The sequence below is a fragment of the Polypterus senegalus genome, chromosome 14, assembly GCF_016835505.1.
Source record: "Polypterus senegalus isolate Bchr_013 chromosome 14, ASM1683550v1, whole genome shotgun sequence".
In the NCBI taxonomy this organism is placed as follows: Eukaryota; Metazoa; Chordata; class Cladistia; order Polypteriformes; family Polypteridae; genus Polypterus; species Polypterus senegalus.
Window position 1 is genome coordinate 50243019 of NC_053167.1, and position 17256 is coordinate 50260274.

General features: G+C 39.9%; 1 protein-coding gene across 1 annotated transcript in view; it reads left to right on the top strand.

Moving 5' to 3' along the window:
- The window catches only part of LOC120515188 (protein-tyrosine kinase 6-like), an 80381-nt gene extending 63828 nt beyond the window's left edge, over positions 1 to 16553 (top strand). The window contains exons 5-8 of the mRNA XM_039735939.1: positions 240 to 398; positions 5737 to 5918; positions 12205 to 12355; positions 15808 to 16553. Of these exons, the coding sequence (XP_039591873.1) occupies positions 240 to 398; positions 5737 to 5918; positions 12205 to 12355; positions 15808 to 16052 (737 nt within the window). The 3' untranslated portion in view covers positions 16053 to 16553. The remainder of the gene's footprint in view (positions 1 to 239; positions 399 to 5736; positions 5919 to 12204; positions 12356 to 15807) is intronic.
- The last annotated feature ends 703 nt before the right edge of the window (positions 16554 to 17256 follow it).

Consider the following 17256-nt stretch of genomic DNA (forward strand, 5'->3'; position numbering starts at 1 on the left):
TCAATTTTTTAAAAATATATTTTTATTTTTAAATTACCACTGTCACCTCCGTACTTTGCTGGTTATCTTTTTTGCAATGCTTTCAAAAAGTGAACTGTTTTGATTTTCTTTAAATGTTCCTTTTTATTGGATTTTTAAGAGGATGCCTGCAGCTTCAGATGTTTAAAGCTGTCAATTTTTAGGCTGTTTGTTTTCTTCTTTTGAGTTTTAATTTCATTTTGCTCCTCCTGTCTCCAAAGAAACTGTGAGGTATAAAGACTTTGATTTGGAAACGAAGATTATGAAGAATCTTCATCACAAATATCTGATTCCACTTTATGCCACCTGCATAACAGAGGATTCATATTACATTGTGACAGAGCTGATGGCAAAAGGAAATTTGCTTCAATATCTCAGGAGTAAGTACTCTTTTTCACTTTCTACTATTGTGAAGTATTTGTTCGATACTGACAAAGTGTATTAGTACTTTTATTAAATAATAAGAATGCAGCAGGTAGCAAACCCTCTTTATACAGGAATGGAAGTAGGTTGATGTCTTTTCAGGTAATACTGTATATTGTCAGAAAACAATAATTTGTATTGTCTGTGATAAAACTATAATGAATATGATACAGGGCATCTTGTAAACTGGTGCTCAGTGTGTTATTTACTTCCATATCCTTTCTGGCTTGGCCTTAATGTTAAATAATACTATGCATGCCTTATTATATTTGTTAATTAAAATTTTACCTATATATCCCCATTGACTCCATCCTATGTTTAACAAATAGCAGATACAAGTTCTACTTCTGATTCAGACATTCTACTGTGTGTAATCATCTATGAGCAACTTTACCATTACAGTATTTTGTTTTCAATTTTTAATATTGAAGAAAATAACATTGCATAGAATCAAGTAAAAACACCTTGAGCTTGAGAAAGTGCTATATAAATAAAATGTATTATTATTATTATAATCACTTATACAGTACAACAAATGACTTCATAGTTAAACTAAAAAAAGGAAAAACAAAAACAGTTAAAATAGTTAACAAAAAGTAAAAAAAAAAAGAAAGCAGGAATGCTAAAAGACAAAACATAACAAAACAAAATTCATCTCCCACCTGAGAAAATAAGGGGAGAGCCAAAAATATGGGCAAAATCATTAGAAAAATAATAAAGCAGGGAAAATGTCTTTTGCCCTCGACTTTACCATTATTTCTAACTATTTTTATTTGTCTTTTGTCTTACTCTAACAATAAGTAAAATTGAAGGAGCAAAAATTTCTTCCAGCTTTCGTCCTTTTTTGATTCAGTCACCCTGTTGGAAGATTATTTTTAACAATCTGAAAATATTTAAAAAAAAAAGAAAGTAAGAAAGAAAAATTGAATGCCAAAATAAAATGTTTTGCTAATGATTTTGTGCAGTCTTTCAATTTTTCCTGTCACTTTTGCTGTCCTTAAGAATCTATACTAATAAAAGGCAAAGCTCTCACTCACTCACTCACTCACTAATTCTCCAACTTCCCATGTAGGTGGAAGGCTGAAATTTGGCAGGCTCATTGCTTACTTACAAAAGTGAGGCAGGTTTCATTTCGAAATTCTACGCTTAACGGTCAGAACTGGAACCTACTTTCGTCCATATAAACAGCTATAGCCTGCAGCTCTGTCACCGTGTGAGGCGGAGTTGTGCCTGCCCATATAAGGCCTTCCGTCATCAGCTATCCAATAGACACGCTGCCGCGAAATATCCGCGGGTGAAGGACTGTGCTTACAATTGAGAAGGCAGCAAAAGAATATGAAGCGAGTGATGCATACAAGCATATTCATAAGTGCAGCTACTGCGGAAACAAAGCACGGTGTAAACCTTAAGTTTAAATTAAGTTCATAGACAGGCTGCTGCTGGCGTTTGTCATGCCTAAGACCATTACGATATTTGCAAGATACAAGTTTAATGAGAGGATGCAGGGTATAAACAAGACATTTCATCACTTTGTAATGGAGTTAAAATTGCTGGTGAAGGACTGTGCTTATGCAAACTAAGATGAGATGGTCAGGGATAGAATAGTGTTTGGCACAAACTCAGCAAAAGTGCGACAGAAACTTTAAAGTGGCGGGTCTAAGCTAACATTACATAAAGCCGTGGACATCGCTAGATAGCGCAAGCACAGCTGAGAAGCTTCGATGCATGTACTCCGAGCAGCTCACGTGAACTGAATTTGCAGGACTGGGAAGGGTAAACCCGTGCATGCAGTGTGTGATGTCTCAGACACATTACTTCTCTGCTGCGAAGCGCAGGTATCTGAGCTAACATTAAATAAAGCCGTGGACATCGCGAGATCGCACTAGACAGCACAAGTTTCGATGCATGTACTCCGAGCAGCTCACGTGAACTGACATTGCAGGACTTGTTGAGTGTTTTGGAGGTGAAAAGAGTGTCAGACAGAGTAATGATTATGAAGCTGGAAATTAGAGGTGTGATAATGAATGTTGTTAGTGCATATGCTCAGCAAGTTGGGTGTGCTATAGAATATAAAGAAGATTTCTGGAGTGAGTTGGATAAAGTAATGGACAGTGTACCCAAGGGACAGGAAGTGGTAATTGTATTGGATTACAATGGACACGTTGGTGAAGGGAACAGAGGAGATGAGGAAGTGATGGGTAGGTATGATGTCAAGGAGAGGAATGACGAAGGTCAGTTGATAGTGGATTGTGCAAAAAGGATGGGCATAGCTGTGGTCAATACATATTTTAAGAAGAGGGAGGAATATAGGGTGACTTACAAGAGTGGAGGAAGATGCACACAGGTAGATTACATCCTATGCAGAAGAGTCAATCTGAAGGAGATTGAAGACTGCAAAGTGGTGGCAGGGGAAAGAGTAGTCAGAAAGCATAGGATGATGGTCTGTAGGATGACGTTGGAGATCAAGAAGAAGAGGAGGAGAGTGAGGGCAGAGCCAAGGATCAAATGGTGGAAGTTGGAAAAGGAAGACTGTAAGGCTGAGTTTAGGGAGGAGGTGAAATAGGCACTGTGTGGTAGTTAAGACTTACCAGACAGCTGGGCAACTACAGCAGAGGTGACAGGAAAAAGGGTGCTTAGTGTGATATTTGGACAGAGGAATGAGGAAAAGAAAACCTGGTGTGGTGGAATGGGGAAGTACAGGAGAGTATACAGAGGAAGAGGATGGTGAAGAAAAAGTGGGATATCAGAGAGATGCAGAAAGGAGACAAGAGTACAAGGAGATAAGGCGCAAGGTGAAGAGAGAAGTGGTGAATGCTAAAAAAAGATGTATGATGAGTTGTATGAGAGGTTGGACACTAAGAAAAGGACCTGTACCGACTGGCTAGACAGAGGGACTGAGCTGGGAAGGATGTGCAGCAGGTTATGGTGAAAAAGGATAAAGATGGAAACATACTCCTAAGTGAGGAGGGTGTGTTGAGCAGATAGAAAGAGTACTTTGAGAGGCTGATGAAAGAAGAGAATGTGGAAGAGAGAAGGGTGAATGATGTGGATATAGTGAATTAGAAAGTGCAACGGATTAGCAAGGAGGACAGCTATGAAGAGGATGAAGAAGGAAAAGGATATTGATCCAGATGTCATACCTGTGGAAGCATGAAGGTGTTTAGGAGAGATGGCAGTGGAGTTTTTAACCAGATTGTTGAATGGAATCTTGGAAAGTGAGAGGATGCCTGAGGAATGGAGAAGAAGTGTACTGCTACTGATTTTAAAAAATAAAGTGGATGTGCACAGCTGTAGTAACTATAGGAGGATAATATTAATGAGCCACAGCATGAAGTAATTGGAAAAAGTAGTGGAAGCTTGGTTATTAAGGGAGGTTATGATTAGTGAGTAGCAATATGGTTTCATGCCAAGAAAGAGCATCACAGGTTCAATGTTTGCACTGAGGGTGTTGATGGAGAAGTTTAGAGAAGGCCAGAAGGAGTTGCATTGCATTTTTGTGGACATGGAGAAAACATATGACAGGGTGCCTCGAGAGGAGCTGTGATATTATATGAGGAAGTCAGGAGTGGAAGAGAAGTATGTAAGAGTGGTACAGGATATGTACAAGAGAAGTGTGACAGTGGTGTGGTCTGTGGTAGGAGTGACAGATGCATTCAACATTGAGGTTGGATTACATCTGGGTTCGGCTCTGAGCTATATTTGCAATACTGATGGACAGGTTGACAGACAAGATTAGACAGGAGTCCCCATGGACTATGATGTTTGCTGATGGCATTGTGATCTATAGCGAGAGTAGGGAGCAGCTTGAGAAGACACTGGAGAGGTGGAGATATGCTCTAGAGATGTGAGGAATGAAGGTCAGTAGGATCAAGACAGAATACATGTGTGTAAATAAGAGGGAGGTCAGTGGAATGGTGAGAATGTAAGGAATAGAGTTGGCGAAGGTGGATGAGTTTAAATACTTGGGATCAACAGTACAGAGTAACAGGAATTGTGAAAGAGAGGTGATAAAGAGACTGCAGGCAGAGTGGAATGGGTGGAGAAGAGAGTCAGGAGAGATTAATGACAAATGGGTATCAGCAAGAGTGAAAGGGAAGGTCTACGGGACAGTAGTGAGACCAGCTATGTTATATGGGTTGGAGATGGTGGCACTGACCAGAAAGCAGGAGACAGAGGTGGAACTGGTAGAATTAAAGATGCTAAGATTTGAATTGGGTGTGACAAGAATGGACAGAATTAGAAATGAGTACATTAGAGGGTCAGCTAAGGTTGGAAGGTGGAGAGACAATAGTCAGAGAGGCGAGATTGCGTTGCTCTGGACATGTGCAGAGGAGAGATGCTGAGTATATGGGGAGAAAGATGCAAAGGATAGAGCTGCCAGGCAAGAGGAAAAGAGGAAGGCCTAAGAGAAGGTTTATGGATGTGGTGAGAGAGGACATGCAGGTGATGGGTGTGACAGAACAAGATGCAGAGGACAGGAAGATATGGAAAAAGATGATCCAATGTGGCAACCTTTAATGGGAGCTGCTGAAAGAAGAAGAAATGTGATAGTAATCAGATGGGCACTGAGCTATTTATCATTTTAGAAGTGACACTTAAAATAAGGTACAGGTTAAGAAGAGCCATAGAACAAAGAAGAAAAAAGAACAAAGCACTGAATAATCAGTCTGCTGCTGTAAAATACCTTAAAATAGACAGAAGAATTGGAGAAATGCAGAATAGTTCTCCTGGCTAGTCACAACACTGGAAACATTTAGCATATTATGATATCCAGATTACTTCATTCTGCTGTTTATCATTTGTTTTCTTGATCTGTGGTTTCTTGATTTCACAATTGTGAATTTACAGTCTTTATGTGCATCTATACATGTTCTATTTTATGAAGATAAGTGAAATATTTGAAATGGCTGTCCCTCTTTCTGTTGAACTGGCGACCCCTGCTGGACATATTGTAGATGGCAATGCATTCATGTTTTTTCAAGTGAGAACAGATACATTAAATATAGAGTTCATTTTTAAAATGTAATACTTTTTTCTGGTATTGTCATGTGAAAGTACACCAGGCATTATGTAAGTAAAAATTGAAGGATCATATGGTCTCGATACCTAATGATAGGCAACATTCTAATAACCACATTCTCAAAAAGTTGTCTCTTTATAATGACCTACACAGGATGGATTTCCTTTTTATAACAATCATGACAGTATGGGAGAGTAATCAACAATAGTGAAAAGAGATTGAAATGCGAAAAAAATAAGTTGACTGCTGTTGTTCTTATGTTCCTTTTTGTTTAGGTGGTGAAGGAATAAGGTTGTCCTCATACTACCTTGTGTCTATGGCAAGCCAAGTAGCTGAAGGAATGTATTATCTGGAGTCACAAAATTATATTCACCGGGACCTGGCAGCAAGAAACATTCTTGTAAACGAAAATGGCACCTGTAAAGTGGCTGATTTTGGATTGGCTCGTCTTATTGATGTAAGTAGACTCCTATAACTGCCTCTGTGTGGAGTAATGTAATATTTTGATTAGGGTATTTAAACAAAAAAATTCCTTTCTCTGCTTAGTCTTCCTTTCATCCTTAGTTTAGTGATATTACACATATCTAATGTTCTTGTGAGAATTCAACGTGCATGGTTTTTGGTTACATACAGTGGATATCAAAAGTTCACCCTTAATGAAACATTGTCTGTTGTTGGCTGGAATTAAAGCAAACCATATCAAACTTTACATCTTCTTTAATAAGTCTTTGTAGCAAAAATAAATAAAAAGCAAAGGGATTATTTTAGGTGGTTGAAAATATTACAAAATATTCTTTAGAAAGTTTTTTCTGTATTCATATTTAACTAGTGATATTCCACGTATCTTGTGTATTAGGTTCAAATCCTCCACTTGGTTGTTGTGGAGACTTCACATTCTCCCTGTGTCTTTTCTCCCACGGCTGCTAAGACGTGCAGGTTAGGTTATTTGGCAACACTGAATTGGCACCAGTGAGCATGTGATTGCGCCCTATGATGGACTGGTATTGTTTCTAGGGATGGTTCCTGTCTTGCACCTAGTGTTACCAAGATAGACTCTGGCATCCTACAGCCTCAGTTTGGATTACGTCAGTTTGGGAATGTTGGTTGCTTTGGAAAAGGTGTTCGTGGCTCACAAGGAGCCAATAGAAGATCTACACAGCCTTATTTTTGAAAGCAGTACATCAGGCCAGTGATACAAAAGAATTAGAAAAGTATTGCAAATATATTGGAACATTATGAATACCATTGTTAAAATGTGAGGGAAATACAGCAGCCTCAGGTCAACACTAAAATCAAGATGTTTCTTCAAAATTGATAACCAAAGCAGAAAATTTTGGCCTTAATTCTAAAAAATATTTTCAATACAAAGTCAACACAGCTCATTACCCAAACCGTATTTTCTGTTAAGCATGGTGAAGGTAGCATGATATTGTAGGGATGCTTCAGTAGGAGCGGGAATTCCAGTCAGAAAAATTTGGAAAAGTAATAGTTCCAAAGATCGCCATTATCATTAGCCAAAAAATCCAACTCCCTAAAAGCTTGTGACTGTATCAAGCAAACCATATTGCATCAAACCATTAGGCTCTGAATAGGCTGCTGGAAATGAGATTTAGAGCTTTCTGTACACAGGGAGTGAATCACATTTGTGTTTTAAATGTGCTTTGGTTTCTGATCCTGATAAGTGACAACAGGAAAACTATTTCAACTGACAAAAAAATGAAAAAAAAAAACTTCAGTACAAATATGCAGCATTGGCCCTCTTAAAAAGAAAACTAAAACAGGGTCTGTATGTACATAATGATTATCACTTCTGAGGTTTAACATGTTTGTCACATCAACACAAATTAAAATAATAGCTTGGTGAAATGAATTATTATTCGCTGCTGCTTTGGCTGCATTTCCCTGCTTGATTAACATTTACTACTTTCTCCAGAATGTTGCATACAGATGGGTTGTAGCTGCCGTAAATATATGCAAGAGTTCTCTCCAGTTTTTCTTTTATAAATCCTGGCTTTGGCATGAAAGGATGCCATATATATACAGTATTTTGAGCCTTTTTTTTGTGTATATGCAAGCTTTATAAATCTGACCCCAGGTGTGTAAATGTGAAAGTGACCAAATTGACATACTGCAGGATTCAAAGCAGAAGTACAAAGTTCACTAAAGGGTGTGCGCGCTTATGCAAGAAAAGGATTCCATCTTTTTATATACAAGTATAACTATTTCTACTATTAATGAACCATTTGTTTTTCACTTCAGTATTGTTGATTACAGTTTTTTTTTATTAAAGATAAAGAAGGCTTGACATTATTTGTATTGCTTTCAGCCTTCAGAAGAACAAAACTGAAATTTCAAAACAAATGTGTAGACCTTTTGAAATCCACACTAATCAACATTTGGTGAACATATGCTGATGGACTTGGAAATGTACACTTTATGATCTGTATTAGTTTTTTTATATTTTATGATTAGAGATCACTGAATAATCACAGGTCACTCTGGTAGCAAATAATATTTTGTGTAGCACTTACAGTCACGTGACCTTACCTTAAAATTAGATTTTTTGATGTTACCTGTGGCTCATCATTGATTGACTTGAGCTGTTGTCTGTGACTATGGATAGGATTCTGATCCTATACACTTGTGTTTATATTCTGTGGTAAATGGTAAATATTAAATATTAAATATTATAAGGGATTAAATCACAGAAAAATGAAAATGTGTATCAGGTCAGGTCAGGTTAGGGTTGGGGAGCATGCACTGGTACAGCACGTTGCTGCACCTACCAAACAACGAAACAGCTGAGGATCCTTTTTGGCAACCACCTACACAGACAAGTCCTAGCCCACTCTCCGGAAATGACCATCTATCTGCTGCAGCCAGTTAGATATCAGGAGCGGCATATACCTCTTTCCAGTGACCTCATGACCCCCAATGCTCTCCCAATCCATCTACTGACTTCATTGGAAGAGTCACCAGAGTTATGAATGTCGCTGCCAAGCTAAGTAATCCTCTCGATAAGGTCGACACTCTCTCTGCAGACAGACACACTGCTGATGGCTGTGCCCAGGAGGTTATTAAAGGCCTGGATCTTGTTTTTTTATCTAGGACACCCACAAGCCCAGACACTCAGACTCCTTGCTCAGTCTCTCGAGAGCCCCGATCAGAGCCTTCATTGACTCTGCAAAGAACAAAGCATCATTGACAAAATCAAGATTGATGAGTCTTAATTCACCAACAGATCCCACAGAGCCTCTAGACCCCACATAACCTTGCCCAACACCCAGTCCATGCAAGCACTGAACAGAGTAGTAACAAGAACACACTGGTGACAAACCCCAGAATCAACTGGCAAAAACACAGAGGTTCTGCCTTCACTTTGCACAGCACTCACAGTATCAGTGTACAGTCTGGCCGTGATATCCAGCAACTTTGAGGAGATCCCACAAAGTCTCAGGATGTCCCAAAGGGCAGCTTGATCAACTGAGTCGAACACTTTATGAAAATCAACAAAGGCTGCAAAGAATCTCTGCTGATATTCATGTTTGTGCTCCATAAGAACCCTCAGTGCCACGATGCAGTCGATAGAAGATTTCTTAGGCATTAAGTCAGATTGCTCCAGTAGCTGGTAGGTGAGCAAGTAATCATGGATCGTATTGAGGATGATCCTGGCAAGGACCTTACCTGGCACTGAGAGCAGTGTTACCCCCTGTATTTGCCACAATCCAGGGGATCACTCTTCCCTTTCTAGATGGACAACAAGTCCTGTTTTCCAGTCAGTGGAAATGACCATCTCCCAAATGGAATCAAAGATTGCTTACAATGCCAGGAGGACAGCCTTACCACCAGCCAGGAGAAGTTTACCCTGGATAGCACAGATCCCTGCAGCCTTTCCTCCCCTCAGTTGGTTCACCTCCTGTGCAATATCAGTGAGATTGGGTGGCTCACAGCTAATTGGAAGATCATCCTCAAGAACCGTGGACTCAGAGATATCCAACGTTCTAGCCGAAGGATCAGCTTTAAACAGCTGCTCAAAGTAGCTAGTCCAGAGTGTCACAAACTGTAGTGTCATCCATAACGGCCGTTCCATCAGCCCTGACTGTGACTCTCCAAGGAACAGATTCGGATGTGCGTAATGCTTTGATTCCTCTGTAAGCAGGACATTAGTCACTAGACCACACATGGTGTGTCACTTGTTCCCAAATTCCTCTAACAAATGCCTGCTTATCTGCCCTCAGAGCCCTCGCAGCCATACTTCTCAGTTCCCAATAAAGACCGGATTTGCCATCAAGCCGCGCACTCTCAATGATATCCACAGTGCTCTGTGAGATGAAACCCCTCTCTTCTGGGAACGCTGGTAACTCCAACACTACCCTCAGCAACTTTCAGGGTATTGTCACAGAAAGTATCATATTAGGATCAGCAGTTGCACCCAAACTGGATCTTCAGAGTAACAACAAGTCTGTGGTCAGAATTCACAAACTGGGCACGTCTGTCGACCCTGCTGTTTTGTAAGAGCCTCCAATGTCTCCCCACAGAGGATGTGATCGATCTCTTTCACCACACCACTAGTATTGGAGTACCAAGTCTAATGATGTGGCTCAGGCCATTGGAACCAGGATCCAGCAATCCACATCCCCTGACCTTTTGCAAAATCAAGGAACATAGAGCCACTTTCATCACTGTTGCCAGACCCATGGAAACCGACACAATCCCAATGACCAGAGGAGTGTCACTTCATGGACACCCATCAACCACCGAGCAAAGCTGCAAATAAAATGTCTCCCTCACTGAGATATCTCTTACCATGGTCTGAGCATACACCGAGACAACAAACAAAGAAAATTCAAAGTGAATTAAATTACAGAAGGTGCCCACCAATTATCTTCAATAATGAATTCAGAAGACCTCTGGCAAAGGTCAAGAATTAGTTTTACTGTCACAGTAATGAAAGGTAATGGGAGTTAAGCAGAGTGACGTGATGGTGCAGTGGTAAGGAGACCGTAGTTTGCATCGCAGGGTATTCAGATGTTGTTTCCTGTCTTGCACCCTTTGATTGCTGGTTGGGTTAAGATGGGTGGATGTATAGATGGATTGATGAGAGTTAAGAAATAGTATATAGTAGTCTAATAGAAGGTCTGAGGTAATAACAGAATATTTAAAGTAACAGTAGACGATAATGAGTGATATATGTGATAAATAAAAGGGCAGCAACAGAAAATGGGGAGAAAAGTGCTGGGGAGGGGGATATAAAAAGCAAGCCATGGAAAAACACTATATAAATGAAAGTGTGCTTTTCTGATTTGTCTCCATGGTTGAAAGACAGAGTCACCTGATAGAGGACTAGATGTTAGGACAACAGATAGAGTGGCTGGTCAAATGAATTTGCATTCCTTATGCTAGGGTACAACAAATTAGCAATGACACTAGAGGTAATAAATAAGAGGCAGTTAAAGTCCATGAGGAGGTGTAACATTGATATTCTAATAAAGACTTTACCTTGTCTGTAAATACATAAAACTTAATTTTCATGCCATGTTAAAAACAGCATACAAAACTCTTTTCTGTTTACTGATCAACCTTTAAAATATTTTAAAATGTTATAAATGCTACTTCACATATTTCATGAATGGCTATACTGTATTAATTTCATGACATCATTGTGGTTTTTTTTTTGAAAAGTAAATATTTCCTATGTTTATATTAATATTTTCACTAGTGCGGCCTTCTAGCTCAGGACTCTAGGATTGGAAGGTTGTCAGTTCGAATCCTGTAAAGGCCAGAAGTGGTTCCACTCCGTTGGGCCCTTGAGCAAAGATTCTTTACTTGCAGTTGCTTCATCTTGGGTATGAATTTAATCTGCAGCCAGCCCTGCAAGCAAGTCCTCCAACCTGCAGGGAAAACCTGGGGGTTGGTGGCAGGATTGGCACTAGAGCAACTGTAAAAAAAAAAAAAAAACCTCACCCTGTTCTGTTCCATTCCATTCAGACTATTGTGGTGCAGAGCTGGTCCTAATCTGGGATCCTGAGGTGGTTTGTCATGTGGTGGTTGCGACAATGCATTGTATCAGTGCATGCTCCCAGCGTCGTCCTCCTCCTCCTCTCCTGTCTGTGGGTAGTTTGTATCCTCATGTCTATGTAGATTTTTTTTCCTTATTACAAGTTTCTTCCCACATACCAAATGGATATAATATCATGCCAGCCTTGAAATCAACTCTGGTTTTATTGGCATTTTGGTATTTTATTATAATAATTTTTGCTTTTCATTTCTTTTTGAAGAATAGCTGTGTTGCTATAGAATTACTGGTCTCTGTTGAACATCATTGAGCTTCAAAAATAAACAGCACTGAAGCAAATGTCACTGATAAAAACATGTGTAGTCTGGAGGTCCAGGGTTACGCTATCAATGGGTTTTGTGCTGGTAACACAAATGTAGGAGCTGGAGCAGCACAATGGTTCAAGGTAAACCAAATAATGCATTTGCAGGCTGTAAACACACAGTGGGTCACTGGTGCAGAAAGCGTTTATTTGTACTGTGCCAGATTGGCAGTATCTACTGATCAGCATAGTCAAGCATGCAAAATTTGGCCTCATATAGTACAACACACTTCCATTACAACATCTGATGTAAACTTAGTTTTACTGGAGAGTCTATAATCCTGAACCTTTTTCATTGATTAAATGTTATATTATTCAAAGCAAATTCAAAATGTATTGTGAATAAAAACACATTATTTCTTTTAGGAAGTATACATATCAAATACCAAGATAATTCCCTACAAATGGACAGCCCCTGAAGCAATAACCCATGGACAGTTCTCTGTTAAATCTGATGTATGGTCATTTGGAATACTTCTATTTGAGATTATGAGCTACGGTCAGATACCATATTCAGGTAAAATATACATCTATTGCTTGGTTGTGTAGCAGTATTCAAAATTGCAAATACTTTTTTAGAAATTAAGTTTTTTGCTATATTTTCTTCCTTTAACATGTTTTGAAATGTGCAAATTAATTCATAACCCATTTGGCAAAAACATTTAGGGTCTGTGGTGATGGTGCAGATTTTTAACAATAAGATCAGTGCATATCGGGCTGGGTGAGTTTGGATCCATGTCACTGCAACCGTGGAAATTTTAATAAAGGAATTTACTAATTGTGCTTAATGTGCATGCAAGAAATTAGTGCAGCTGTCCCTCATTGTAGCTCCGCAGGTCGTTTGACACAAATCCACTCGCTGTGGACAAAAGGAGCCCAAGTAAGTTAAAGAGGCAATCGAGAAAAAATGGAAAAGAGAGAGTGAGAACAAAACAAGAAAATCATATAGAAGAAAATCAATAAGGAGATATTTGGGAGAAAGAGAGAGTGGAAATCAAGAGTGTGAGTCAGTGCAGAGGACAGGAGGCACGGTGGTCTGGAGGTGGCTCTTCAGGAAGTACAGGGAATGCTTCTCCAGAGGCGGGACCAGAGAGCTTCAAGGGATTGTCCTACAGATGCAAGAGAGATGGTAGTGGGACAGTGGTTGGGCTTGGGCATCCCAGCAGGTGACCACCTAAGGTGACTGGGACACAAGCTGTTTTAAGGGTAACCCCACTTGCTGATGTCTTGACCCCCGCTGAAAAGACTCAGTTGGTGAGTGGGGATAGTGAAGGGAAAGAAAGGCTTAAGAAACAGAGAAAGGCAACTTTTATTTTACTTTGCTGGTCAGCATGGGTTCAGACAAGGGAGTTCGTGTTTTACCAACATGCTGGAATTCTATGAGGAAGCAAAAAAAAAAATATATATATATATATGATCAAAGTGGATCAGTGGATCAATGTGATAGTATTTATCTTGACTTTCAATAAGCTTTGAAGAAACAAACTAAAAGAAGTGAGAGTTCAGGGTGTTGTTTGTAGATGGGTGCAAAGGTGGCTCAGATACAGAAAGAAGAGGGTTATAGTGCAAGGAACCTTATCAGACAAGCTTGCAGATGATACCAAGTTAGGTAGACTGGCAAGTCACGTAGAATTCACTGAATCATACCGGCTTGGGTATATTTGTGGTCAGATTAAATTTAATGTAGGTAAATGCAAAGTGTTATACATGGGAAGTTCAAATGAAATGTTTGAATACAGAATGGGAGCTCTGAAAATTTAAAAGTACACCTTATGAGAAGGATTTAGGCGTCGTAGTGGGCTCAACAATATCAACTACCAGACAGTGTTCAGAAGCCATTAAGAATGCTAAGAGAATGTTAGTTAGGTTATATAGCGCCATGATATACAGTGAACCCTCGTTTATCACGGTTAATGCATTCCAGACTCTATTGTGATAAATGAATTTTCGCGAAGTAGGATTCTTTATTTATAAATCGAATATTTTCTCAGTTAGAGTATAGAAAACCTGTTTACGACCTTCTAAATACGTTTTTTAACATTATTAGAGCCCTATAGACATGAAATAACACCCTTTAGTCACCATTACACTTGTATTACCTAATATATTAGACAAAATAAGAGAAGATGAGACATATTAGACGTTGCAAATATCATATTATTACTAGACTTTTATCCTCAATTTGTGTGCGCTCCATGTGTACATCAGGCATGTAAGGGTAGGGAATGAGAACATCAAAGTGCCCATTCATAACATCTCCCGAAAACCTACATTTTTTTATCCCCTCGAGTGCCTGTCCAAAGTCGTACAATGTCAGCCCGAATCTGTACTGCTAAAGATGGAGTTTCATGCACTAAATAAGCTATACATGAGAATAAGCAAGCACCATCTCCCCTGATATTTACTACGCGGTGAGGCATTTGTACTCCATCAACATTAATTATTTCCAGAGACATAATTTTGTCTATTTTTCCAGCGCATCGTGCACAAAAGCAAGGGAATGATGTGAGCACCAGAACTCTGCTCACATCGCGTCACTTCATACTGTAAGCCGCAAGTAGTAAGTCTGTGATAAGTAGAATACCGCTACGCTTTGCACTCACGGGACAGAAGGACAATCCCGACTGCTTTTATATAGTAGATTATTGTACTGTACATTTAATTACACACACACAGTTCTTACACACAACCACTAACCTATGAAGGCACGACCTCAGTAGGAGAGTCTTCAGGTGGTGCAGTATCTTCAGCAGGTGCGTCGTTGCCTTCTTCCGCTGAAGGAGTACTAGGAGTAGGCAGTGGGTATCTGGGTACACGGCTGAAGAACATCTTGATAGGCAGTTGCTGGCGCTGTCATTTCATATGCGTGAGGAGGCTTTTGTAGGGTATTGCCATCTTTGATCATATCCAAGAGTTTCACCTTCTCCTGGATAGTAAGCATCTTCCTCCGGCGCTTAGTTTTATTCTCAGAAGGCTTAGAAAAAGCAGCACGTTTAGGAGCCATCGTGGGGCTTAGATAAAAGTTCTCAGAAAGCGCATGCGTAGTGATGTAAGCGTGTATGAGAAAAAATCGCGATAGAGTGAAGCCATGAAAGTCGAAGCGTGATATAGCGAGGGATCACTGTATGGAGTACAAGACCAAGGAGGTTCTGCTTAAGCTGTACTGTGCACAGTTTTAATCTCCGTGCTACAAAAAAGATATAGCAGCGGTAGAGAAAAGTTCAGAGAAGAGCAACTAGGCTGATTCAAGGGCTACAGGGGATGAGTTATGAAGTTAGGGGATTAAGAGGAGAGATGACTGAGGTGTTAAAAAATTCCGAAGGGAATTAATACAGTAGATCAAGATACAGAGACGCATCTGGAAACTTATTAAAAGTAAATTTCACACAAACATTAGGAAGTTTTTCTTCACACAGAGAAATATAGAAACATGGAATAAGTGACCGAGTAGCGTGGTAGACAGTAGGACTTTAGGGACTTTCAAAACTCAACTTGATGTTATTTTAGAAGAGTTAAGTGGATAAGAATGACAAGCTTTTTTGGGCTGAATGGCCTGTTCTTGTCTAGATTGTTGTTCTGTGATTTTATTCCAGTTTGGATTTATTATTTGATTGATTGATTTTATTCCCACAAAGAGTTCTGGATTTTATTGGTTAATTATTATTTACTGAAGAGGTACTGTCACCGCACTGCACTTAATTTGGGCACTGCTTTTTAATTTGAATAAACTGCACTATACACTTTTTGGTACACCAGTCTTGTTGCCGTGTGACATCATTGCACTTGTCTATCAGGTTCACGACTAGCTGTGTCCTGGGTACAAGGAGGTGCCGAGCATCACAAACCCCCTACTAGAAGAAGGAAAAAATATGAATGGGGACACGCTCTGCTGAAACTGGTGATGTCCTGTAAAAGTCAAATAACCAATTTTCAATTCAAAATCTTACTTGTTTTATTTATTTGTTTTAGGGATGGACAGCAGTTTGATTGTTGAAAGAGTAACTACTGGGTACCGCATGCCACCACCAGAAAACTGCCCTGACATTATATATAAATTGATGTTTTCCTGTTGGAATATCACACCTAGGGAACGGCCATCATTCAAAGAACTAACCAAGCAGCTTGTAAACTTCAACCAGAATGAGGAAGGTTTTGTTTTGTCTAGCTCAAAATGTCTGAAGCATACGGGAATGTTTATATTCAAGCAAACATGAAGAGGAGCTCAATAAGAAAATACAACTGTTCAAAAAATTAAAGGAACACTTTTTAATGAAAGTATAGCATCAAGTCAATAAGACTTCTGGGCTATTGATCTGGTCAGTTACGTAGCAGAGGGAGTTGTTAATCAGTTTCAGCTGCTTTGGTGTTACACCAAAACACATTGAAACACATCATCCTGAGGATTCATCTGTGCAACCACTTCTGGTACCACTTGTCACGTTTGGGACACAAAATTCCACAGATACACTCAGGAGATTCCAGAGACAAAAAAACTTTATTCAAACACTGTGAAAACAAACAGTCTCATTCAGGAGTGATCCGGGCTCCACGTCAGCCCAGAGGGCACAGCTCCATCTCTCAATTAAAAGAACAGAAAATCTTCCTCTTCAAAGGGTCGCGCCTCGGGAGCTAGAGCCCCAACAAGAGCAGAGGATGTCTGGGGGAAGAGGGACAAGGCAATGAGACAAAAGGACAGCAGCTGTACAGGCTTTTAAATGTTCGAAGTGCCGCACGAGATGCAAATCATGCGGCACGGCAGTAGCAGCAAGCCTGCAGCTGATCTAGCAAAGAGGAGATAAACTATTTGTTTTCCATCGAAACACTGTTTTAAGTATATATATTGTAAAATGAAGGCGCTATATTGCGCACACCCTGGCACAGACTGATCCAGAGGCACGTGTAAAAGCACAACGACTTTTTTATTTTTCTTCACCTGTGGGATACGTCTTCCCTGTGAACCCCACAGGCAATACACAGTCCCACAAGCACTTTACTCCACACAACACAATTCTCTGGCACCACCACTCCTCCCAAGCAACCTTGTCCTCTTCCACCAGACTCTGGCCCTTGAGTAGTGGCTGTATTCTAGCCCACAGAGGCTTGTTAAGCTGTGCAGCTCCTCCGGGTGGTGGCCATGGAGCCCAACAGGTCTGAGTCCTGAAGTCCCACACCTGTGACCCCGGTGTAACCCAGGAGGGCTGCCACCAAGCAGTCCGGGGGACGTAGAGTGCATCCCATGGCTGCTCCCCCGGATCCAGTGTTGAAGGGGCATTCTGGCTGGGCATGGGACCCGGCCACCCGTCATTATATATATATATATATATATATATATATATATATATATATATATATATATATATATATATATATATATATATATATATATATAAACTGTTCACAAAATTAAAGGAACACCTT